The 26,499-nt window shown below is 45.9% G+C and overlaps 1 protein-coding gene and 1 pseudogene across 2 annotated transcripts; one reads left to right on the top strand and one right to left on the bottom strand.

Annotated features, from left to right (window-relative positions):
- Nucleotides 1–70: 70 nt before the first annotated feature.
- Nucleotides 71–6,679, bottom strand: LOC311142237 (uncharacterized protein). Its single transcript, XM_084177844.1, has 8 exons — nt 6,655–6,679; nt 5,461–5,688; nt 5,076–5,209; nt 4,719–4,810; nt 3,891–4,064; nt 3,209–3,283; nt 2,987–3,065; nt 71–2,664 (listed from the first exon to the last, which is right to left on the bottom strand). The coding sequence occupies exons 2-8, from the start codon at nt 5,669–5,671 to the stop codon at nt 2,533–2,535; spliced, it is 897 nt and encodes a 298-aa protein (XP_084033970.1). The 5' UTR covers nt 5,672–5,688; nt 6,655–6,679; the 3' UTR covers nt 71–2,532.
- On the top strand, nt 5,616–23,289 carry LOC311142236 (matrix metalloproteinase-28-like; annotated as a pseudogene). The gene is made up of 9 exons: nt 5,616–5,693; nt 9,131–9,538; nt 12,705–12,781; nt 13,556–13,758; nt 19,772–19,991; nt 20,395–20,643; nt 21,863–22,012; nt 22,462–22,629; nt 22,892–23,289. The product of its transcript is annotated as a matrix metalloproteinase-28-like (transcript).
- The last annotated feature ends 3,210 nt before the right edge of the window (nt 23,290–26,499 follow it).

The raw sequence follows: 26,499 nt of genomic DNA, 5'->3' as shown, positions 1-26,499 counted from the left end.
GGTCTAGACTATCTAAGATAAGGTTCAAGCAGTTGAAACACCCAACAGACAACACATACCTCACTCAACATAATATAAAATCTAATTTATTAAATACATGTACAAGAAAAGCCAGTGCAACTTTGAAAATGGAAAAAGAAATCCCATGCAATAAATGAGTGCAACATTTACATTCATTGTGATTAACATCATTTGACTTCTGTGAAAAACATGACTGCATATATAATTTCATTGGATAAACTTGTTAAGTTTCAAGCCATTGAGGCAACCGACTTCAAAGCACTTCATATCGCAGGCATTCAAAAGCAGACACACAAGTCTCACTGATGTCTTGATTAAATATACACTACATGACCAAGTATGTGGCCACCTGCTCGTCGAACATCTCAATCCAAAATCATGGCCATTAATATGGAGTTGGTCCCCCCTTTGCTGCCATAACAGCCTCCACTCTTCTGGGAAGGCTTTCCACTAGATGTTGGAACATTGCTGCGTGGACATTCTTCCATTCGGCCACAAGAGCATTAGAGAAGTCGGGCACAGATGTTGGGCGATTAAGCCTGGCTCGAAGCCGGCGTTCCAATTCATTCCAAAGATGTTCGATGGGGTTGAGGTCAGGGCTCTATGCAGGCCAGTCAAGTTCTTCCACACCGATCTTGACAAACCATTTCTGTATGGACCTCGCTTTCCTGAAACAGGAAAGGGCCATCTCCGAAACAGGAAAGGGCCTTCCCCAAACTGTTGCCACGAAGATGGAAGCATAGAATCATCTAGAATGTCATTGTATGCTGTAGCGTTAAGATTTCCCTTCACTGGAACTAAGGGGCCTAGCCCAAACCATGAAAAACAGCCCCAGAATATTACTCCTCCTCCACCAAACTTTACAGTTGGCACTAAGCAGTCGGGCAGGTAGCATTCTCCTGGCATTCGCCAAACCTAGATTCGTCTGTCGGTCTGCCAGATGGTGAAGTGTGATTCATCACTCCAGAGAACGCGTTTCCACTGCTCCAGATTCCAATGGCGGCGAGCTTTACATCACATCAGCCGACGCTTTGCATTGCGCATGGTGATCTTAGGCTTGTGTGCGGCTGCTCGGCCATGGAAACCCATTTCATGAAGCTCCCGATGAACAGTTCTTGTGCTGACGTTGCTTCCAGAGGCAGTTTGGAACTCAGTAGTGAGTGTTGCAACAGAACGTGTCCTCGGTTTGTTTGTCTATGGAGATTGCATGGGTGTGTGCTCAATTCTATACACCTGTCAGCAACCGGTGTTGCTGAAATAGCGCGAATCCACTAATTTGTAGGGGTGTCCACATACTTTTGTATATATAGTGTAGGTCTTACAGAAGGACCTTTACCTATGTACTGTCTGCAACTGATTACACTTTAGGTCTGAAGAGTTCCAAGTAAATCATGCCATAATAGTATACTAGATACTTAAAACCAGTTACCAACTGTGGGAAGAGACTACCAACTACATTGAAATGTTAAACGTTTGTACAAGTTGTGTTTTGACAGACCTATGATGTGAATCTGATTATCCAACTTAGCCACCAGAATGTAGCAGTAACACCATAATTTCCTATCACCTCCTCCAGCCGTGGTAAACACTAGCTGTCCAGGTCACAGAGACGGCCAAAACTTTATGCAAACATGACATGGATCAATCCCTGACTATGTTGAAATTGGCCGGCCTCCACCTTGACAATACATTTAGTCCATTTTTGTGACTTATGCACACCTCTAACTCTTCAACACTCTCATTCTATCCTCAGTCCTAAGGCCCTACTTAAAGGGGAAGTTCACAGATTTTTACATGTGGCCTTATTTTCACTTTCTGTGCTTGTAGTTGATCCCCCAAACTGTTTTATTTTTAATATATAGTTTTGTTTCGTTAGATTAAATTGGCTGTCACATATCACATCAAAATCTAAATTATGTTTCTGCTCTCAATTTTTATTTATTTATTCCACTGTCCTAATAAATCCATATTGTTGTAGTAAACAGAACCATTCAAACATGGATTTATGGCACAGTGGACTTTTGAAAAACTAAATTGAGTAAAGAGATATCATTCAGAATGGGATTCTTATGTAATGTGGAGTGTTTTAGAGTTTTCTAATATGCTTTAGACATATTTGGATATTGCATTATAGTCAATGGCAAGTGATGACAACCAATTTTCTCTGTAAGGAAACAAAATATTTAAAAAAGGTTTGGGAATCAACTAGAAGAACAGAAAGAGTGAAAATAAGGCCACATGTAAAAACGTTCCCTACTTAACAGTGGTCCAAACAGCTTCCTTTCCTCCCCTGGCCTTGAAAGAAAGGAGATGAGGGAAGAGATGTCATTTTAAACGATAGGTGCTCAGCATCTAACACCAACATGTGTGTGTAAATAAGTGCACTGGAATACCCAGCTGAGTGGATGTGTAATGCAGAGTTGAGCAAAGTAGCTTGTTGGAGTGGACTTAGTTGGAGTGGACTTAGGGTTGTAGTGCAGATGAGTGGACTGTTTGAACGACGTGTGTCTGTTATCTGCGTATCCAGAGCCATCCGTTGAGCAGGCAGGCAGAAAGGAGCAGGGAGAAGAGCACCAGCTCCGTCTGTCTGCATTCAGCGTTCTGCCTCTCCAGACCCGCCAGACGACGACTCATCTTCACCACCTGGACACGAGAGAGAAAGGTGCTGATCTGTTATACTGTAAGTAACCGGTTATTTTTACACAGCATTTGTCGTAGTGTAAAGATGGTCTCGATTTCTGAGCCTGAGAAGGCTTGTGTTTGAGAAAGGACAACTTACATAAATACAACATACAAGTCTCCATAACACAAGCAATATTAGTGACTCAACAATGGCCAGAAGAAAATATATAAGATATGGCTTCTGGCTCCATCTACTGGTTAAACACTGGCTACACAACCTGGCAGCATAGACAGATCCAGAGTAAGGCCACACTAACAGTAAAGGGGTAATTAGCCTGCTTACTTGTCTCCTGAGTACGACGAACTCCACAGCTGCTGCACTTCCCTCATCATCTGGGCTCATCCAGGTGTCCTGCATGGCACTGCCAACCACACACACAGGGATACATGTAAATGGAGCATGTGCACACACCACACTTAAATGCTTTAGGCTTCTGAAATTAGTGTTTCTTCGAACCCCAGGAACACGCCCAATAACAGGAAATGGTGTGCCAGAACATGTCACCTTTTCCTGGCTGGTTTGACGTATGCAGGGGTTGCTTCGACCACAGCAGTTGTTGGGTGTTCAGGATAGCTGAACCTTTAAACCAGGGAGAGATCACAGTCTACAAAGGGGCCTTCAACACAAGGCAGAGGAACAACAGGGAGGGATCCAGAAAGAGGAAAAAGCAACCAGAGGACAACGAAGCCAGCATAAAGCAGTAGTAGGATGAAGTTGCCCCATGGATGCTGATCTAAGGTCAGTTTTCCATTGTTGTCTGTAAAGGTTAGGATTAGGGGAGGGTGAGCTGATCCAATATCTGTGCCTACTGGCAACTTCTACACGAAGCAAGAGCAAAGCAGGGAGAAGTGACAAGCAGAGTTTAGAGTGCTTCGGGACAGTTCATCAAGGTAAAAGGTTAGTCAGCAATTGATTAACACTATGATTCAGCAGAAGTTGTGAGTAATGGAAGTGATCATGAAGAAAATAATTTATCCTTATCTCGAAGCAAAGGCTTTGAGACAGAATCTATATCTTGAAGCAAAAGCCTGGCAGAGAACATTTGAATTAGTAGTGTAAGGACAGACATGCAAGCCCAAGCAAGGAAGGAATGGAAGGAGGTTAGGTGCCATTTGTTAAGATTTAGGAGTGGGTAGGCAGGGGTCACTCATGACGGAGAAGGTAGAATTTGCCCCTAGCACCTAACCTGTATTTCTGAGCGACAGTCTGCAGGAGGCGCTGTGAGGCCTGCTGGCCCAGTTCCTTGGCGGCCTGTAGCATGGTCGTTGGGGACAGGAGGCTGGGTGGGATGGCAGGGAGCCCCAGGGGCATGGGCAGGGGGTTTGCAGCAGAGGAGCATTGAGGGGGGCGTCCTGCACCACTATAACAGGCACGAGGGAGGGGTTGGATAGGGTCACCAAAAAAGACAGAGGTTAGACCGAGAGGGGCACAACTGTTACCAAGCATAGTGACAAGCCACATAACTTCAACTGACTCACATTACTTTGACTGTCTGCCTGGCTTCACGTTGCCTCGAATATAACCTACACGTAAGGAGAGGCTAGAGATCAGAGGAACCAATGTTTGTCTCCCTCTGCTGGAAACAGCTCAAAAGGCGGAGGACATAGCTGTATGGGCCTGAGGCAGCGCAAAGTCAATAGAATTTAGTGTCCCAAGCCGACAATGCAACTTTTCCTTTGTGTCTTTCTGAAAGGTTCCAGGCTTGAACGGGCAGGCAAGCTTTGTGTTGAAAGACTGAACAAGGGTAAAAGTAATGCTACTATGCTTACATACGGCCAAGTTGTTTCATACACAAGGTGACAAAAACCAACAAAGTTATGTTTTAAAGTAATGTGTTCTGAAAACATTCAGCACCATATGTGTTTTGGGAGCTTTTTTTTTCTCAGCTTCTGAGAAAGCGTTAGACATGTAACCCCCTCGCTGGTCCAAGGAAAGAGCTGGATTGCTATGGTGACAATCATAGGCTTCATCAAAGGATTTAAGAAGTGTTTAATCCAATGTGTCTTGTACTTACAAGGTGGGGGTGTGCTGTGCCTGTTTGGAGGTGGGGGTGCCAGGGTCGCTCCTGCCAAAAGCCTGGTCGCTGTAGGACCTCCGCAGGGGACTCTGTCACAGGAAAGAGAAAGAGTAATATAAGTTAGATGGTGAGGGTAGGACCAGATGGACGCTGCTTGGAATGTTTCAATGCAGGTGGTGCATGCATATTGAATCAATTAAACAGCTCTCCCTAAGCATGACTCTGAACACTTTGAAAAATGATACTGAGAGCAATGGCTTGACACTGCATGCATCAGTCACATGCAGTCACTGATCCAATTATTGTCAGACAACGTATTCCCGAAGATAAAGTCCAGTCTGCAGTCTCACATACCTGCACTGGTTCCCTCATGTAGGGGTCTCTGTCCCAGGCACCTTGCTGCTGTGCCTCCCATGCAGGCCCCAGGGGGAGGGCTGAGTTGTGCTTGGATGGCGTGAACAGTGGACGGGGGCTCATGTCCGGGGCATCTATTAGTAAGTCAAAGATATCAGAACACTGAGATATGATAGGAACTCACACACAGATCCCATGACTGCTCCGAATCTCAAATCTTGAGAAAATCTAAAGAGCTTTCATGACCAGCATTGTAAAGTGGCTAAAGGAGTTCTTCTGACCCGTCTCCGTTCTATTCCAACTCTACTTCTAACTTAAGCCACATAAAATGCCTCCCGTTTTGTCTTCATCAATAGGCCTACCTCCAGACCTGCCATGCACCCACCTGTGAGAGACAACCTGTCTGGGATGTGCATGCTGTAGGAAGCGGAACGCTCAGCACGCCCCTGCCTTGCCTCTTCCCCTCCCTGTCCCATGCCTGGCCCCACTCTCAGCCGGTCCGGGACACGCATATTCTGGTTGATGGCCTCAGAGAAGACTGGGTCACGGCCGCCACGCACCTGGAAAACGTCACCCCGAAACCCTGAAAAGGCCATGGTAGCACTGGCAGCTGCTGTGGTAAGTAAAAAATGTGTTACAACTTCTGAAATCACAGTGCATCTTTGACAAGACTATACTACCCCTGTAAGACTATAGTTGGATGGAGTTAGCTAGCTGATTAGGCAACAGGATTAGTCAAATTTGAGTAGGTTGGCTTTCCTGCAGTGTGGATTAGCTGTAACTATCACTTAATCTAGGGGCATGTCGGGACAATGCAGATGGCAGGCAGCTCAATTCAATTAGATGATGTGAGAATTGCGTAGCTAGGTGGCTAGGTACTAAACACTACTAGGTATTGAATTTGAGTTCTAGTTCATACAACAAAGTATTTATGTCTGGATAACTATGGCTGAAGACAATTGTTGTAGTTAGTAAAAATAACTGTGAGAAAAACTCATGACAACCTAAGTAGCTAGCTAAGTCAACACAAGTTGGTTATGGTAAACCAGTGTTGGCATATTGGTGGCCAGTTAGCCATCTAGCCTGAAAGAGCTGTCAACTAGCTACCTAGCTAAAGTTACTTGTTGCATTCAAACACCAAGGACTATAGCTACCAAAGGCTAACGCGGTAGCTAGCTAAATCTGTTTTCCATCATCATGCTTTGATCATTATCTTGTTGTCATCACACTTTCTACATAAAAATAATCAAAATAGATATAGCTAGCTAGAAAGATGACAGACCTGAGGAGTAACTTGCAGGTCAGAGCTCCTTGGCCAGCTAAGCTAGCTAGCTAGTAGCTTTAGTCGCTAGCTTATCAGTTAGCATGCGAGCTGGTAGCTAAAGTTAACTAGCTGGAGTAAATCTGATAGCCAAATGAGGTCAAATTGGTCAACTAAGTTATCACGAAGTTGTCTGCAACAATGTTGACATTATATATAACAACAACGTAGCTACACAGTTTATAAACACAAACTCTGTATCTAGCTACCTAAACTTTATAAAGTTGACATTAGCTAGATAGCAGCTACCCTACTAACCTTCTCCACTGCGAAGCGCTGCAAAAATGTTGACAATAGACCGCCCCTTTCGCTGGGGTTGACGCACGCAACCGTCTATGATTGGTGGATTAGGGACATTGACCTGTCATCAGATATCCATTCAACCAACTCAAACATTATAGATATTATAAGAATCTTTGTTGAGATAAAAGTTTACTTTATGTAACGGTGAATGGTCTTCAATGATCCAGTGAGATTGTAAACTAGGCCTGCCAACTATTTCAAATGGCCATTTTATTCAACAGCAAATATGAGACAAATGGCCATTTGCATCAGTGAACTTTCAGGTGTAATAACTTTACATTTCCAGAGTAAAAATGTGTCTTCAATAAACCGATTGTGAACTATTCGAAATTGAAAAAAAAGTATGAAAATGTATGCACTCACTACTCACTATGGATAGGAGCATCAGCTAAATGACTAAAATTTTAAAATGTATTCAACAGCAATCCATCTGGGCAAATAATGTCATTTTTATTGCATGAAAAGACAAATCAATATCAGTATTCAATGTTAAAGAATGAAAATAAAAAACACAGAAATAACAACAACGGGGTAAGACATTTTGAAAAAATAATAACACAGTTCTTTATAGTCTTACAGCAGGAAATGTTGTAAGAAGTAATAAGGTGTAGAAAGGTATATCTTGAAGAAAATGTGTGTGCTTGCTTCAGCTGTAGTATGTAGTTTAGTATTGGGAATAACAGTAGTAGTTTCAGCAAGCACATTAATTATTACCATATTATTACTTATTTATTTCCTGCTATGAGGGTCAGGTGCCACCAACCTTTCTTTCCAATGCCTTACAGTTAAAACATTAATCTACATCAGTAGAGGCTCCTCAGAGGAGGAAGGAGAGGAGCATCCTCCTCAGTGAATTTCGTTTTTTTTATATAGTGAAACATTAAAAATGTTATCCTTTTTAGATAAAACTATACTAAATCTATTCAAATGTCACCAAATAATCGATTAAAACACACTGTTTTGCAATGAAGGTCTACAGTAGCCTCAACAGCCCTCTGTAGGGTCTCACAATGGTGTAGCCGGAGGAACATTGACTTCAATACAAAACCTAGAAGGCTCGTGTTTCTCACCCCCTTCCATAGACTTACACAGTAATTATGACAACTTCCGGAGGACGTCCTCCAACCTATCAGAGCTCTTGCAGCATGAACTGACATGTTGTCCACCCAATCAAAGGATCAGAGAATTAATCTAGTACTGAAAGCATAAACTACAGCTAGCTAGCACTGCAGTGCATAAAATGTGGTGAATAGTTGACTCAAAAAGAGAGAAAGACAATAGTTGAACAGTTCTGAACAAATTAATTTCTTCAAAAATGAAGGAGAAGCAAGAGAGAGAGCGAGAGCTAGCTATATTTTGCTGTATTTTTTTTCACTTTCACTTACTTAGCTAGTAAATTCAGCTAGCTCGTTTATCCTACTCAAACACCCGGCTCAAACAGAGAGGGATGCTATGTTAGCTAGCTGGCTATGGCTAGCCAATACTGGAACTCTTCCAAGTCAAGATAAGTGTAACAGTGTTGCTTCCGTCCCTCTCCTCGCCCCTACCTGGGCTTGAACCAGGGACCTTCTGCACACATCGACAACAGTCACCCTCGAAGCACCGTTACCCGTCGCTCCACAAAAGCAGCGGCTCTTGCAGAGCAAGGGAAACAACTACTTCAAGGTCTCAGAGCGAGTGACGTCACCGATTGAAATGCTACTAGCGCGCACCGCTAACTAGCTAGCCATTTCACACCGGTTACATAAGCTTTTGGTTTTATTAATTTATTACCACCGGGGCCTGCCAGTGTAACTGCTAAACTGGTTGCTGCTGACTGTACACTGTACTGCATGATTGTATCAGGTTTACTAACGCGTTAGTTCTAGTAGCCATGTTGACTATGATGTTAATATGGTGACAACGGTGTAGGCTGTGTGTAGTGGTTAGCGGTTATGATATGAAGGTTTGGCTTGGAAAGGCTTTTGCGCCTGGTCACAGACAGCTGATGTGTTGTGCACTGAAGTCCACAAGTGAAGGGAAAAGATGGGAGGAGGAGAGCGCATAGATGTGAGAAGGAATTATACAATGATCAAAGGGATCATGCTGTTTGTATGCTATGAAAGTGATTCTGTTGAAAAACGTTTCTTAAACGGAAGCAAACAGAACAAAACGGGGATAAACATACCTGAATTTGTCCAATAGGAACTCTTGTTTGCAACTGTTGGACTAATGATTACACCCTAGATCAGCTAGGTGGTGTGCAAGGCCCTACTGAATGTGTCTTTCGACCTGTACACCTAAGTTGCAAATGTGAGTATCAGTAGTAGACTAAACCTATCGACGTTACATTGAGCTGGGTGAATAGAATGTGAATGACAGTCATCCAATATGCTGTAATAGAAATAAGGTCATGCTCCTAAAAAAATATTTGTCCTCCCTCATCTTAAAGGGCACCGACCGCCACTGATCTACATTGAACGCAGCTAAGGAACTCCATATTTATCTCCAAGACTGAAGTTGGATTGGAACACTGGAAACTGAGTCACACCCTTCAATTTTGGAGGCAGTGCCTCTGAGCAGACTCCTCACAGTGTGGCTCTAGATACAGACAGTGACATGGAGACATCTTTCGGGATATATTGTCAATATATATATTGTCAAATATGTGAGTCATTGAAAGTGTCCGAGTATGAGGACTTGTGGTGTTGTTTTCGGCAAGATTAACATTTTACCTGAGAAAACTTTGTGGACATTCCTGTTTCTGCTTTCTTGTGTGCTGCTCAATTTGAAGGCATCCATTACCTTTGGCTCACCTGTGTTGCTAAATCTCGCGCCACCACCTGAGACTAGCACAGAAGTAGGTTATGCAAATTCGCCGAAAAATCCTAAATTATGGCAAGGACTGGCTGTCACTGTTCAGTGTAATAAATTACATTCAATTATTTGATTAAGGCATTCACTTTTCTTTCATCACACGTACAGTTACTATGGAGTTGGTCTGATTAATCTGGCTGTAATACACAATTAATTGGTAGATACAGCCTGAAACTAATGCCTGCAAAATTGTGTAAATGTTTCTTAAAAGCCATTCTGGCTTGAATAAAATTACATTTCAACTTAATCTACTAGTCTGTGTGGTTTATCCTCCAGCTGCTCGAAATTTGAGACAGAATATCCACAGAAAAGTATTGTTTACCCAACTTTTTACAGAGCTGGTAGGTATTTGATTCAGTGTGGCACCAAGGTAAAATTAGTTTGATATTGGACATTCGGTTTTCTCTCGTCAATAGCTATGAACCAAGCATGCCATGACAATGAAAATCGTATATTCTGAATCAGGAGAGTATGTAGAACAATCAACATGTTTTTTATTCGGATTTCAATTTTCCAAAAAATCTAAAATTCCACACTAAATAAAAGTGTCGATTGTTCTCCACCCTCCACTGATTCAGAATATATACTTTAATTGTCATGGCATGCTTTACACAATTTTGCAGGCATTAGTTTCAGGCTGTATATACCAATTAATGATGTATTACAGCCTGATTAATCAGACTACTATGGAGTGTGCTTCCCTCACTGATTGGATAGCTCTTTGCAAAGCTTTACAACTTTTGGGGGTAAACATAGCCCAACAATGGACTAAAGGAGCCTAAATTAATCCTTATAGTCCAAGGACCTTACATGTTCTGTTTAGAGACTAATTGTCTCTGGCAGCCAAAACAGCCAAATACTCCATCTAAACTAAAATTGATTCTCAATTGCAGTACGGTTCTAGAAACATAAAGCCTTCCACTTTCATATCACATCAAAATAATTTCACAAATACTAAATATACACTTACTTACACTGTTTTAACTTGTTTTAACAGTTGCAGCTGACAGTATTTCTCAGTAACAACGTATTTGTGGCGTCCGTCTTCCATTTACACACAGATGTTTAGAGATGCAGATAGCTAATTAGCACAGGTAGTCGACTCTGTCTTCCGACTGTTCAGACTAACTCCATAGTAACTGTGCATGTAAAGGTATGTAGTAATTTAACCTTTTGTTTAAATTTTTTTATTTCTCACTGATATGAAAGATATGTTCCTTATGTTTCCAAAACCATACCGTGTTAAAGTTCAGACCGAGCGCCAGGGCTCTTAACAAAAGTCCACCGGCCAAAAGATCTTATCGTCAATAGTTGCTAAAGGTAGTTAGTGTCTATGAATGGGGTAAACAGAGCTCAGGGTTAGTTGACCCAGTCATAGTATTATGGCTTTGCACACAACCCAGTTTGTTCCTGACCCCAGCTTGCCTGGCTTCTCTGACCTTAAGTCAGTCCCAGTTTCATGGTTCTTCACTTTACTTCACTCCTTTTTGGGAATGGAGCTTTTGATCAGCAAACTAGGCTACACTTTGAGCTCTTTGTGGTCTGGCTTTATTTTTTACTTTTTTTAAATAGCTAAATCTTCTCAGTACAGGACAGCCCAGTTTTTGGTCACACAAATTCCGAAGAGTATAGTGAACAGAGAACTGACTTGTAACTCATAACTTGTCAGGCTGAATCTTAATTTGAGAAGCATGCCCGTCACTTGATCTCAAGTTAGGATTTCGCCCTGGCGATCTGACCTACCGATGGTGCAAGGTATCTTTGTATGTGTCTGTTGGAACTTATCATTTAGCCTGCTTTAGATCCAGCCTTGTTCAAAACCCAAGACTACCCAGTAAATTCAACTAATCTGGTTTTCTTTGCACTGACAATTGTCTGTGGAGTTCCAGTCCAATGCACAGGACCCTCTCTCTAGTATTTAGTCTCTACCCAGCTGTGCTGGCTGGTTTCCATTAGGCAGCCATTTAAGGGACTACTGTAGGCCACAGAAGGCCCAGGGGAGTGCCGCCCATCATCACCCAGCTGCCGAAGTGGGCCAGAGCGCCACATCCCATCCCACATTGCACTCTGCTCGCTCCCAGCTGCTCATGGGAACAGCGCTGGCTGGCGGCCCTCAGGGCCTAATCAATCCAGTCAGGGAAAAGTATGATGGGTTGTTCCCTCACCACAAACATCTCTGTCAGTGGTGAGAATATTTTAATTTTATTTCACCTTTATTTAACAAGGTAGGCCAGTTGAGAACAAGTTCTCATTTACAACTGCGACCTGGCCAAGATAAAGCAAAGCAGTGCGATAAAAACAACAACAACACAGAGTTACATATGGGATAAACAAAAAAGTACAGTCAATAACACAATAGAAAAATAGAAAATCTATATACAGTGTGTGCAAATGTAGTAAGTTATGGAGGTAAGGCAATAAATAGGCCATAGTGCAAAATAATTACAATTTAGTATTAACACTGGAGTGATAGATGTACAGAAGATGATGTGCAAATAGAGATACTGGGGTGCAAATGAGCAAAATAAATAACAATATGGGGATGAGGTAGTTGGGTGGACTAATTACAGATGGGCTGTGTACAGGTGCAGTGATCGGTAAGGTGCTCTGACAACTGATGCTTAAAGTTAGTGAGGGAGATAAGAGTCTCCAGCTTCAGAGATTTTTGCAGTTCATTCCAGTCATTGGCAGCTTGGCTTTGGGGGTGACCAGTGAGATATACCTGCTGGAGCGCATACTACGGGTGGGTGTTGCTATGGTGACCAATGAGCTAAGATAAGGCAGGGATTTGCCTAGCAGTGATAATCAATGGCATCTCTGGTATTAGCATATGCTGTGTTAGCGAGGTCCCAACAAACTATGCTGATTAGACCACTTAGCCCTCATTTGAGTCCTCCGCTGTATTCACTCAGTGCTTAATGATGTTTTAGGTTCTTTCATACCAGCCCCAATGCTTTCATCTCTTCCCTCCAGGCCAGATGTCTTGACCATGGTATTCTAAAGCACTTAAGTGTTGTAGTCCACTCAAATTGCTCAATTACTTTATATTGTTTTGTTCCCTTTCCTTACGTTGAACATAGTCTATGGTCCAGGAGAGCGTGTGATACACATTCTGAATTTGTTTGTAAGTTCTGTGTTTTCCTGAATAGCATTTTCTGGAGAAGTATGGATACCTAGAGGAGGAGTATCACCAACATAATGATATTGAGGTCAACACAGCTCTCAGGTACAATCAGCCTGGCATCATTCAACCTACCAGAAAAATTACTTTACAGTAATAATGGGAAATTAGGGAAACCTTTAATCGAGTGTCGTCAATGATTGATTACAATGTATTGGTTGTTAAAGGAGATGTTATGTACATTTTTCATAGATTTTGTGAACTCACTTAATTGTTTCTCAGAACACCAAATCTGAGGAAATTTTTTAATTCTCTGTGAAAATGTCTTTAAGGTGTTGTGTTAACATAGCTTTACCAAAAGTGAGTCCCATTCCGCAGTTGTGCTTGAGTGAAAAACCAAGCACGTCTCTGTTTTCACAGTTGCACTGGGAGTTACCCAATATTTGGAGAAGAAAAGCATGCCTCATTTAAAAGATTGATCTAAATGTATTACATGTTTATGTTCTATCAGCAAAGCAAAAGCTTGGTTTCCCTAATGGAAGAAACAGTCTGCTACCAGAGCCTGGTATTTATCCAGGTGATAGAGGTATTATGGCAGCTATTATTTATGCCCTTATTTAGATCACATGCATTTGAGACTAATGGAGAGCTAGACGGTGCATTACCTCCACTGCTCAGCAAGGTTTGATGTCAGTTGTAAACAACACCCACTACCATCACATGGGGATCACTTGTGAAGTGCTATATTGATTTCATCACATTTTACGGTTTGTTACTTTTTGATTCTACTTGCTCTCATTCTGGATGTGTTCTCCTATCTTTGTGTGTCATTCACTCTTCTTTTATCATTCATCCATCTCTCCTCTGTCTGGCTTTCAAGGAGTTCCAGTGGCTCACCCACCTGCCAGTCACTGGGCGTCTTGACAGTGCAACCCAGCACCAGATGGCAGTGCCCAGGTGTGGGGTGAGGGATGACAGGGGCCAGCAAGCCTGGGCACAGAGGGTCAACAGCATCTTCAATGGAGGTCTGACCAAACCTAACAGTGGGCAGCGTCTACGCAGGAAGCGCCATAGCCAGCTAGGTTAGTGGCCAGTCCATGGACCCCCTTTAGCTGATTTGGGCTCACATTGGGCTCACTACTGGCCAATTTCAAACCAACCCCCTACATTTTACTAATTTTGTATTCCTTCTTTGAAGATCAAATGATTGAATTGAAATATAATTGGCCCATACAGATGGACTTGATTATCCAGGTCATACTTCAAGGAAAGACTGCTAAAGCAATTCCAATGTGACTTTATTGTCTAGAATGGAGAGGTCAAGCATGTTGTCAGGCTAACTCATCTCATCATCTGAACTGTGACTTGATACTGCATCCTCAATTAAATGTTAATCGAATCAACTATTACCATCGATTTGAGGTAATAACATTAAGTTGTTTGCTCAATTACTCCCAATGGCAAGCTGCCCTGTTGGTTTCCGCAATGACCAAATTAGTTATTAGCTGTTAGGCAGGAATTCTCAAATCTCAGGCTGGTTTTCCTTTAGTCAATCCCAGATTAGAGGAAAGTTCGGAAAATCATCCTTACTCCTGGCTTTGAGGTCCGAATTTAAGAAAATGGGTTTTGATGTCTCCATTAAAGGACTCAGTAGTGGCAGTCAACATCCATGGCCATGTGCTTCCCGTGGTTGGTCTCTGTTAGGGTTGTTCAATATTAACTCAAAATCCCAGCCAGTGTAGTATGTAGGTTATTTACACACACAGCCATTTATATATCTTCAGGGAATTCTCCAATCTCCACTTGTGCGTGGGAAGCACATTCTAAATTAGATAAAAACTCTCTGCACACACATCCTATTTTATCTTAAAGGAGCTCCCTGGTCCCTTTTAGTCTGTGAGAACCACTGCCTAAATGGTTAAGATATACGACACTCTCTCCAATAAGCCCCCTGTAAGCTTGTACATCTGCCCAGGCCCATATGGAGACTGTCCAACACATCTTCACTGTGTGAGAGATAGGCCTACATGCTCAGTGGTAAATGGAGCTGGTTTTGGGTAACAGGGTGCTGGTGTTTGTGGTCTGGATGTTGAAAAGTATGTAATTCCACACAGCCCCTGGAGTGATTGGATAATACTAGAAGAATGCAGGAGCATGCGTCATACTGCCAACTTTTCCAGCTTCTGGTTGATACCTGACAGCTGCCACCTGCTCCCTGTGCAAATACTAGGAGAGGGAAGTCCACAGCAGGGAAGCTTGTGATCCCCTGGAGCTATTGCTTTAAAGAGAGATTCCGGACATAATACATGCAAGGATTCTACAGTATTTTGTTGAGGTATTATTTGACCTAGAGCCTAAATTTGAACAGGATATTGGAAGACAGTTTCTGCAAGTTAGGCAGTGAAGGTCAATGGGCAAGATGCAATTTGAACAGGAATGTCAATGGGCAAGACACTGTACATTTCAGGGGAATAACATTTTGTGGCATTCTTTCAAATGTTAGTGTGGTAAGGAAGAAAGTTGTATCTATCTATCCATCCATCCATTAAGTGAAGGCAGCCAACAGAAGTCATGGTTGAGAGACTGAGAGAAACAAGCTATTGCACCATCAATTGATCAAGCCTCACCAATGAGGCATGTTGGAAGCACACTGTAAACATTGAGAGATAAATGAGATATTTGGTTTGCTTAAAATAACACAAATATTATGTGTCCAAGACCACGTTTTGGGGAGTTTCTTATATACTTGTTCAAAAGAGGGGCACGACTGGTAAACCGGTTCAATCATGTACAGTGAGGGAAAAAGGTATTTGATCCCCTGTTGATTTTGTACGTTTGCCCACTGACAAAGAAATTATCAGTCTATCATTTTAATGGTAGGTTTATTTGAACAGTGAGAGACAGAATAACAACAATAAAATCCAGAAAAACGCATGTCAAAAATGTTATAAATTGATTTGCATTTTAATGAGGGAAATAAGTATTTGACCCCCTCTCAATCCGAAAGATTTCTGGCTCCCAGGTGTCTTTTATACAGGTAACGAGCTGAGATTAGGAGCACACTCTTAAAGGGAGTGCTCCTAATATCAGCTTGTTACCTGTATAAAAGACACCTGTCCACAGAAGCAATCAATCAATCAGATTCCAAACTCTCCACCATGGCCAAGACCAAAGAGCTCTCCAAGGATGTCAGGGACAAGATTGTAGACCTACACAAGGCTGGAATGGGCTACAAGACCATCGCCAAGCAGCTTGGTGAGAAGGTGACAACAGTTGGTGCGATTATTTGCAAATGGCAGAAACACAAAAGAACTGTCAGTCTCCCTCGGCCTGGGGCTCCATGCAAGATCTCACAGATGTGTGCAAACCTGGTGGCCAACTACAAGAAAGGTCTGACCTCTGTGATTGCCAACAAGGGTTTTGCCACCAAGTACTAAGTCATGTTTTGCAGAGGGGTCAAATGCTTATTTCCCTCATTAAAATGCAAATCAATTTATAACATTTTTGACATGCGTTTTTCTGGATTTTTTTGTTGTTATTCTGTCTCTCACTGTTCAAATAAACCTACCATTAAAATTATAGACTGATCATGTGTCACGATCGTCTGAAGAAGCGGACCAATACGCAGCGCGTGGAGTGAACATGATGACTTTTATTTAATAAAGCAACCACGAAAAACAACAAATGACGATAGTGAAGTCCTCTGTAACACTGACAGAAACATGGAACAAAAACCCACAAACCAAGGAGAAACCACACAGTTTAAATATGGCTCCCAATCAGAGATAACGAGCCGAACAGCTGACACTCGTTACCTCCGATTGGGAGTCATATGACTAATCAAACACAATCACCCAACATAGAAATGAACAACTAGAATCCCCAACATAGAAATACACCCAAACAATGAGAATGAACAACCCTGGCTCAATAATCAAAGTCCATGGAGCCAGAGTGTCACAGTACCCCCCCCTAAAGGTGCGCACTCCGGGCGCACCAGCATACAGTCTAGGGGAGGGTCTGGGTGGGCGTCTGTCCATGGTGGCGGCTCTGGCCCAGGTCGTGGTCCCCACCCCACCTTAGTCACTATCCGCTTCCGTAGCCCCCTCCACCTGACCACCCCCCAATTAAACCCCACTGGATTAAGGGGCGGCACCGGACTAAGGGGCAGCACCGGACTAAGGGGCAGCACCGGACTAAGGGACAGTACCTGACTAAGGGGCAGCACCGGACTGAATGGCGGATCCTGGCTGGCTGGCTCTGGCGGATCCTGGCTGGACGGCTCTGGCGGATCCTGGCTGGACGGCTCTGGCGGATCCTGGCTGGACGGCTCTGGCGGATCCTGGCTGGCGGAAGGCTCTGGCTGATCCTGTCTGGCGGAAGGCTCTGGCTGATCCTGTCTGGCGGAAGGCTCTGGCTGATCCTGTCTGGCGGAAGGCTCTGGCTAATCCTGTCTGGCGGAAGGCTCTGGCTGATCCTGTCTGGCGGAAGGCTCTGGCTGATCCTGTCTGGCGGAAGGCTCTGGCTGATCCTGTCTGGCGGAAGGCTCTGGCTGCTCCTGTCTGGCGGAAGGCTCTGGCTGATCCTGTCTGGCGGAAGGCTCTGGCTGCTCCTGTCTGGCGGAGAGCTCTAGCGGCTCCGGTCTGGCGGACGGCTCTGAAGGCTCATGGCAGACGGGCGGCTTTGCAGGCTCAGTACAGACGGGCAGTTCCTGCGGCGCTTGGCAGACGGACAGTTCAGACGGCGTTGGGCAGACGGGCAGTTCAGACGGCGTTGGGCAGACGGACAGTTCAGGCCCCGTTGGGCAGACGGCAGACTCTGGCCGTCTGAGGCGCATCGTAGGCCTGATGCGTGGTGCCGGAACTGGAGGTACCGGGCTGAGGACACGCATCTCAGGGCTAGTGCGGGAAGCAGCAACAGGGCATGCTTGGCCCTGGGGACGCACATAAGGCCTAGTGCGGAGAGCAGCAACAGGGCATGCTGGACCCTGGGGACGCACATAAGGCCTAGTGCGGAGAGCAGGAACAGGCCGGGCTGGGCTGGCGACGCGCACCGTATCTCTGGTGCGAGAGGCCGGAACAGGCCGGGCCGGGCTGGCGAAGCGCACCGTATCCCTGGTGCGTGGAGTAGGAACAGGCCGGGCTGGGCTGGCGACGCGCACCGTATCCCTGGTGCGAGTGGCCGGAACAGGCCGGGCCGGGCTGGCGAAGCGCACCGTATCCCTGGTGCGTGGAGTAGGAACAGGCCGGGCTGAGCTGGCGACGCGCACCGTATCCCTGGTGCGAGTGGCCGGAACAGGCCGGGCCGGGCTGGCGAAGCGCACCGTATCCCTGGTGCGAGTGGCCGGAACAGGCCGGGCTGGGCTGGCGACGCGCACCGTAGGCTTCGTATGAGGCTCAGGAACAGGCCGGGCTGGGCTGGCGACGCGCACCGTACACTTAGTGCGAGGGGCCGGAACAGGCCGTACCGTACTGGGGACACACACTACTGACTGTACCTCGGGATTAGGAACGGGCCGGACCGGACTGGTTACACACCCCAGTACCTCTCGCCGTGCCTCTACACCTTCCTTCCCTGCTTTTCCCAGTAGCCCCCTTAACCTGGTAGCCTCCTGAATCCGTCCCTTCTCTGCCTCCGTCAGCCCCCTTAACCTGGTAGCCTTCTGAATCTGCCTTGTGGCAGCCTCCTGCTGCTCAGTCGCCCAAGCCATGTGCCCCCCCCCAAAAACTTTTTGGGGTTGCCTCTCGTCCTTCCGACGATGGCCCTGCCGATGCCGTTGCTCCTCTCGCCGTCGCCTCTCCACCGTCTCGTTCCATGGTCGGCGATCCATACCATCCAGGATCTCCTCCCAAGTCCAGGACCCTTTACCGTCCAACAGTTCCATCCATGTCCAGACCCTTTGCTCCTGGACGCGCTGCTTGGTCCTTTTATGGTGGGTTTTTCTGTCACGATCGTCTGAAGAAGCGGACCAATACGCAGCGCGTGGAGTGAACATGATGACTTTTATTTAATAAAGCAACCACGAAAAACAACAAATGACGATAGTGAAGTCCTCTGTAACACTGACAGAAACATGGAACAAAAACCCACAAACCAAGGAGAAACCACACAGTTTAAATATGGCTCCCAATCAGAGATAACGAGCCGAACAGCTGACACTCGTTACCTCCGATTGGGAGTCATATGACTAATCAAACACAATCACCCAACATAGAAATGAACAACTAGAATCCCCAACATAGAAATACACCCAAACAATGAGAATGAACAACCCTGGCTCAATAATCAAAGTCCATGGAGCCAGAGTGTCACATCATGTCTTTGTCAGTGGGCAAACATACAACATCAGCAGGGGATCAAATACTTTTTTCCCTCACTGTAGGTAGAAACAAGGTGAATGTTTTTTGGGGTCTCTGAGTGATTTCCCACAAGCTCTTGAAATGTGTTTATCACACTGGCTCTAAGCTCGTATAGGTGAAGAAGACTAACTCTTCCCACCTTTGTGTTTTTTCAGAGGTATGTGTGAGGTGGTCTTGCTCAATGAATGTGTCTTACTGGGACATAAGGCCTCTGCTGCAGTCAATTTACAAGGTTATTTTTATACTCGTATTACAAAGATGCAGGGAGTTGTTTTGACACCAAAAAATCCTACACAGCAAGAGCTCTTCTGAATGAGTTGTTTAAAGTTGTGTCACTGCTCAAACCACAAGTAATGCAATAAACATTACTCTCTCTGCACTTAGCCAAAGGATTCACCCTTATTGTTAAAAATTAAACACTCACATTCCCATTACTGTAATAGTGCATCTGGAACCATTCTCACACTTCCTGAAATGTGCAAACCTCTCTCTCTCTCTCTCTCTCTCTCTCTCTCTCTCTCCGTCTCCTCATTCTCACTTATCCTCCTATCTCCCTGCATGAATGACATTCGCTGCATGAATGACAATCTGAATCTTACTCAACACAACAGCGATCCCAACAGTTGGTGCTAGTGACCCATTTAACTACTCTTTTTCAACATTCATATATCTTACTTCTTTGTCATGAGTCCCCCTTGCTCCTCTATTTTCATCAATCCATCTCATCTCTCTGCAGCTGGGAGATGGCACAAGCATCACCTGACCTACCGGGTGGTGAACTGGCCTGGCCACCTCCCTCGGGGTCAGGTGGCCCTAGCCGCACGAAAGGCTTTCCAGCTGTGGAGCAACGTGTCGGCCCTGACCTTCAGAGGTCATCCAGGGTTCAGCTGACATTCTGCTCGCCTTCTACAAGGGGGAGCACAACGACGGCATGGGCAACGCCTTTGATGGTCCAGGTGGGGAGTATAGCAGTATAACTATTGATGGTTTGACATTTTGATTGAATCCTGAAAGATCATAGTTTACCTGAAGGGAGGATGCATTTTCAAACAGGGCAATTTCCAAAGATCAGTTGGATTCAGTTGTGAAAGATCTAATTCGGGTCTAGCCCCAGCTGTCACAATGTTCACTTGCTTACAGATCTGTCTTGCCTGGTCTGAAAACAGCCCCTAGCCTCTACTGCTTCATTATTTTCAGATGTAAAGGGACCGGATAGTCATAAGAAACATTGTGATGGTTCCACCTAGCCTGAAAATGGGAGTCGAGAAGCTTCCACCATATTTCTTAGGGCAAAGGATTGCGTTGGGAAGCTTCTCTTCCACCCCTGAACCCTCTCTACGTTTTTGTTATTAACCCCAGGAGGCGCCCTAGCGCACGCCTTCTTCCCATGCCGAGGGGCTTCTTCCCACTTTGACATGGCAGAGCGCTGGACACTGAACGGCTACAAGGGCCACAACCTGTTCATGGTGATTGCCCACGAGGTGGGCCACACGCTGGGCCTGGAGCACTCTCCTGTGCGCCATGCTCTCATGTCCCCCTACTACAAGAAGCTGGGGAAAGCCACGGTGCTGAGCTGGGATGACATCACTGCTGTACAGCAGCTTTATGGTGCGTAGACATACTCCACTCTGAGAGAGGAACATTAAATTCTATTTGAATTTGAGCAAGATTTTGAACCAGTCATTTACCTGCCAACTACTACTTTAAAAAATTGGAGTGGAAGAAAAAACTTGTGGAAGAGAGCGAGAACATGTGGAGGTAATAGTCAGTGGTCAGGTAGAGGAGGAAACAAGGTTACATAAGGGTGTGGAGATGATGATAAAATGACATTGAGACCTCATATTGAATTTAGTCCACAAATCTGACTAGAGATTGGATCAGCATCCGTTTATTTAACCCATCACCATATGCTGTGCTATCATTCACCATGACATCACAGTGTCCGATCACTCTGTCATACAGTATATGAAGCATCAATTGAAAAAAACAAAGGACGGAATCTTTTCATATTAAAAGTGTGGCTAAAGCCATCACATTTATTACAGGGAATCACACCAGGTAGCATAGGCTACTGTATAGACTCCATTTTTCCATCTGAACACTCTGATGCTTTCCCAAAGGGATGTCCAGAGATCACTATATCACAGAGCCAGGCTTCCAGCAGATGGAAACATTGTTTATCAGTCTTTTTTTCCCATCCTCTCGTCCCCTCAAAGTCACACCAAAGTAAACAAGCAACATCCTTGTACATCAACGTTTCCACTTAGACAGTAAAACAGGGAGAAGCCAGACAAACTGTCTCCTCATGTTTTGTCTCGCTCTCCTTAGGGATGCCGATTTTATCAGGCCTTTACACAATTGTTTGCTCAACCTTTTCCAAACAGAATGGGTGGGCAACATCTGGAGACAAATCAAAGGAGATGTTGTGTCTGCGATTCAGTGGCATCGGAAAATCATTTGGCTCTTTTGACTTTTTTTGGCATCGGAATACAGTAAATCAAAAGTCAGCTCAGCTGTCAGTATCTCAGCACTCAGTCATCCGTGATGTGTTGGGTTTTCCATGCTGCAATGTTATGGCGTGCCAATTAGTATATTTTGTGTATCTCTCTAACTTGCTTTGAAACTGGTATGTAGGTCATATCTGTACTTGTCCAAAGCAGAAAGCTGTGTAGTCAGAAATAATGTACATTAATCAGTCAGGCTTTTTGCAGATGCACTTGGTCTATTGTAGTAACATAGAAGAATATGCATGTATATTATGTATAGTCACGAAAGCTTATACATTACTAAAGCTACTGTCCTTTTTGTAATTGAATGTTCTCTATAGGGAAGCCAGAGAGTGGTCAGGTAAACCAGTTGCCTGGTCAGGTGTTTAGCTCTGCCCTGCAGGACTGGGAGCTGTCTGAAGGGGGCACTGCGAAGCCTGATTCCACCCCACCTCCTTACTGCAGGGGCTTCTTTGATGCCATCACCATGGGTAAGACTGAACTGGTGGTCACTATCTGACCATGCTAAAAAGGCTCAAAAATAAATTCAATTGAAAGGCTCCCTGTCACCCGACTGGAAGTTGTACTTACCTAACATATTTGAGGTTACATTTTAGTCATTTAGCAGACGCTCTTATCCAGTTAGTGAGTGCGTACATTTTTCATACTGGCCCCCTGTGGGAATCGAACCCACAACCCTGGCGTTGCAAGTGCCATGCTCTGCCAACTTAGCTACACAGTCAGAAGCAAGGTTTGGATAAGAGTTGACGTTTCAAACAAGACTAATACAACAAGTAAGCATCGCCATCTGGTGGATTTTGGCATATGACAATTTTGGGACAAGTTTACATGAACAGTAGGTTGAAAATTCCTCATTGACTTCTGAAGACAGTGATATACTCTGATACCTATAAAGCTTCCATGTTATATTACCTTGCAGACCAAGATGGTACCATCCTAGTATTCCGTGGGGGGCTGTTCTGGACTGCGTCTCCTGCTGGCCAGGCCAGCTCCCCTCTACCTCTGCAGAACCGCTGGCCAGGACTACCCCTCGCCATTGAGGCAGCTGCTTACTCAAAGATGGACAATAAGTTCTACTTTTTCAAAGGTAGTCTGCACGTGAAGACACAAGTAACCCGGCAATAAACCTGAAATTCTTTGTTCTTGTTACAGTAATAACTGTCTTGAATCACAGTTGGTGTTAGCGTTCAAGTTCGAGATACACAGTACAGTCAGGTAGATTTTTGCAGAAATGTTTCACACAGACTGATTTTTCAGTTTGTGTCCTGATATTTGTGTTGCTGCATTGCAATTTCACATCTCACACCACCAGCACCTCAGCACCTTCCTCCTTGCGTCTTTTCCTCCAGGCAGACGAGTGTGGCTTTACTCCAGCAGCGGTATGGACCCAGGCTTCCCCCTGCGGAGCAGTGAGCTAGGCCTCCCTGGACACCCTGACCAGGCCTTCTACTACCCCCACCTGGGCCACCTGGTGGTGTTCAAAGGCCAGCGCTACTTTGTGCTCAACCTTGGGACCCTGAGGCCCGAACCATACTACCCCCGCAGCCTGGAGGACTGGAGGGGCGTCCCCCAGGGAGCCAATGGGGCCCTCAGCCACCCTGATGGACAGGTATACTTCTTCAAGGAGCAGCAGTACTGGAGCTTTGATCCAGAGAAGGTGCAGGTGACTGGAGGGGGGAGGTGGGACATAGTGCTGGAGTGGACAGGCTGTCTCGGAACTCACCACAGAGGCAATGATATACTGTGACCACAAGAGGGTGCTAACTAACTGATTCAAGTGTTTGGTGAGGGTAATGTGCAATGGATGTACTCAGACTAAGCAATGACAGAAGTCAAGGGATTTGTTTATGTTCCCATATTTCTTATGTTTATACAGTATTATTAAATTAAGATTAATATTCCTACATCCTCCAGTGATCCAATGTTTTTGTTTGTGCTTGTTTTGTTTTGTTCTAGACTGTATTAAGATATTCTGTATGAGTCATATCCCATCGGTGGGCTATAAATTACATGTGGCATTTTGCACAAATTAATTATGTGGATGTTTTCTCTCTGACAAGTTGTTGTTGGAAATGAAGTCTCTGGACTCTTTAGTAGACTCTTGCGTTCATAAATACCTTTTGTATTATTATTTTTAATAAAATACCACAAATATGACACTGTTTTAGCATTTGCAGCATTTCCTTGATGTCCTAATGATGTGACCAAGGGACTGTTCCAGCCAGGGACCTCCTCTGCATTAAAAGGATGATCAAATTCTGCTCATGTGAGATCAAAAGAGAACAAGACAACAGTTCCCACGGGGGGCCAGTATGAAAAAAAAATATTGTAGCGACCCGCACAGACAGCTGTGTGTTATGTGTTAGGCTAGTAGATGGTTGTGTTGTACCTACCAGTACCTAGTGTTCGCGGGGTCCGACATGTCAATCAACCTGCTATCTGCCAATCACGGGAATGCCTGGAATGTTCTGATGCCGGGCATCCTGGCGGTTGGCGGAGTGGCGTGGAGGGGGGTTGGGCAGGGGGATGGAGCATTGGAAGTTAAGACCAGGTTTAGCCTTTGTTCTCTCTCTTTACGTCTGGGCTTCACAAGAGAAGGTCACGATTGGCTTGTGGGTTATCTTTCATTTATTTGGCGTGGGCTACGGCCAAACAGTAGCCTGTGTAAAGTTGGTTTAATAAACCGTCCATTCGTAAACTCAATCCTCTGTCTGGACAGTTGTTCTTTTATGATCTAGTCAGGTCATTACATTGGTGTCAGAAGTAAAAACGTTGATAAAAGTTAGCCAGCTAGCTAGCTGACTTCTGTGGCTAGCTACCGTAGGTGAGAACGGGGGTTGAAGATGCTTCGAGGGAATCCGAAAGTGAAGGTGGAGGTAGGGGACGATTATGGCCGAGGAGGTGCGTGTGCATGGACGTCGGGGGTTCTGGCTGAGGAGATCGCCAGGGCATCGGAGCCCAGAGGCCGCTTGAGGGAGGACGTTAGAGTGATGGCGGCTGAAGCGGGCATGAGTGCTTCGTCGACTGTGTTTCGCGCGGATTCTGGTGGGCGGACCGAAGGGGTGACGTCGACGCGGCGGGACGAAGAATCTGGGGCTCAGGATGTAAACAAACATGGCGGCGCCCAGTTCCCGGCTGCGTCCGTATCCGTTAAGACCCCGAAGTATTCCGGTAAGGCGGATTGGGAAGCTTTTCATGCTCAGTTTGAACTGTTAGCTCATTTTAGGGGGTGGTCGGATGAAGATAGGGCACTGCAGTTGGCTTTATGCCTCACGGATGAAGCTCTGGCCTGTTTGATATTGATTAGCCCCGAGGACAGAAGTGATTATGGTGCTTTAGTGGGAGCACTGAGGAGGCGCTATGGACAGTGTGTACAGCCCGGGCTACTGCGCTCCGAACTGAGTAATAGACGCAGGCAGCCTGGAGAGCCTCTACGGGTGCTAGCTAATGACATTGAGAGCCTCTCTCGGCGGGCATATGCTCACATGCCCCCCTCCGTGCAGAGCGAGCTAGCACGGGACCAGTTCATACAGGCGCTCTCTCCTACGGAGCTGCGCATACAGACCCAGCTGGCTCATCCTGAGTCATTGCAGGTAGCCTTGGAGATGGCTTTGGAGAGGGAGCTGGTGTGGGCTGGGGCTTCAGCTGGGGCTTTGGTGGGGGTGCAGGGAGACAGACCCTCTGTGCGAGCTGGGGGGCAGAGCAGCCCGGAGCCGGAAAAGCCTGCATGGGTGGCTGAAATGACAGAACTCATTCGTGCTGTGTCGCTACAGGCGGCACGAAACACACGCCCTGGTCCCAGGGTCTGCTGGGGTTGTGGCCAGCCAGGCCATCTGCGCCGAGATTGCCCCATGTCCCCCAGAGCTCAGGGAAACGGCTCGGGGTCCGCATAGACCGGGTAGTGCGGACCCCTGGCTTTCTATCCCAACCACCATCTTCTTCAGGAGGAGCCCACCGGCACAGACGGGGAAGCAAGGCTCCACTTCCCCCAGAAGCAGACGAGGGCAAGCGGATGGAGCCTGTTGTTGTGGTGGGCCGGACCTGTGTTGGGGACTTTTGTCATGTCCCTGTCACTGTGGAGGGGGTGCCCTGCTCCGCCCTGGTGGACACTGGGTCCACAGTAACCCTGGTGAGGCCAGATATTGTGCCAGGTTGGACTCAGTGTGAGCCTACAACTGTGCAGCTCTGCACAGTCACAGGTGAGCTGGCACCCATGAAAGGGATGACTCTGACAGTAGGGGGCAGGACTGTGCATCATCCTGTGTGGGTGGCGGCTGTGCAGGACCCTTGTATCCTGGGGTTGGACTTTCTTAGGAGCACAGGCTGCCAGTTAGACCTAAATAGGGGCACACTGAGCTTCCAGGGAGGGCCGGAGGTCACCATGGCCCCTAATGTCACATTCACTCAACCCAACAAACCCTTTACTCCAACAGTTAAAGCAGCAGAGACTCATGGCTGCCCCCCCTCCCCCACATCTGGGTGTGACTTTTCCCCAGCTCCCCTGTCACCTACGGCGTTGTGTTACATTCCCCCAGCTACCTCCACAACACAGCCCTCTGTGAGCCCGGGCCGCGCCCCCCCAGCCCAGCTACCCCAGATGGGAGGGGAGAGGACACTGTCTGCAGTGAGGGAGATATGGGGGAGGAACTGTGTTGGTCTTGACCCCGAGCAGCAGGAACGGTTGAGGCAGTTGCTGTTTGAATTCAGAGACAGCTTTGCGCTGAGTGAGGAAGAGGTGGGTCAGACTCATCTGGTGCAGCATGAGATCGACACAGGTGATGCTCGACCTATCAAGATGCGTCCCCGCCGTATCCCGCTGGCACGCCAGGAGGCGGCAGACAAGGCTGTGTTGGAGATGCAGCGGGCAGACTTCATTGAGCCCTCAGACAGCCCCTGGGCGGCGCCAGTCGTCATGGTTCCGAAGAAGGGGGGCAAGCTGAGGTTCTGTGCGGACTAC

Source organism: Coregonus lavaretus, assembly GCF_964263955.1.
Source record: "Coregonus lavaretus genome assembly, chromosome: 15".
NCBI lineage: Eukaryota > Metazoa > Chordata > Actinopteri > Salmoniformes > Salmonidae > Coregonus > Coregonus lavaretus.
The sequence above is the reverse complement of the archived record's forward strand: the minus strand, read 5'-3'. Positions and strand labels throughout refer to the sequence as shown.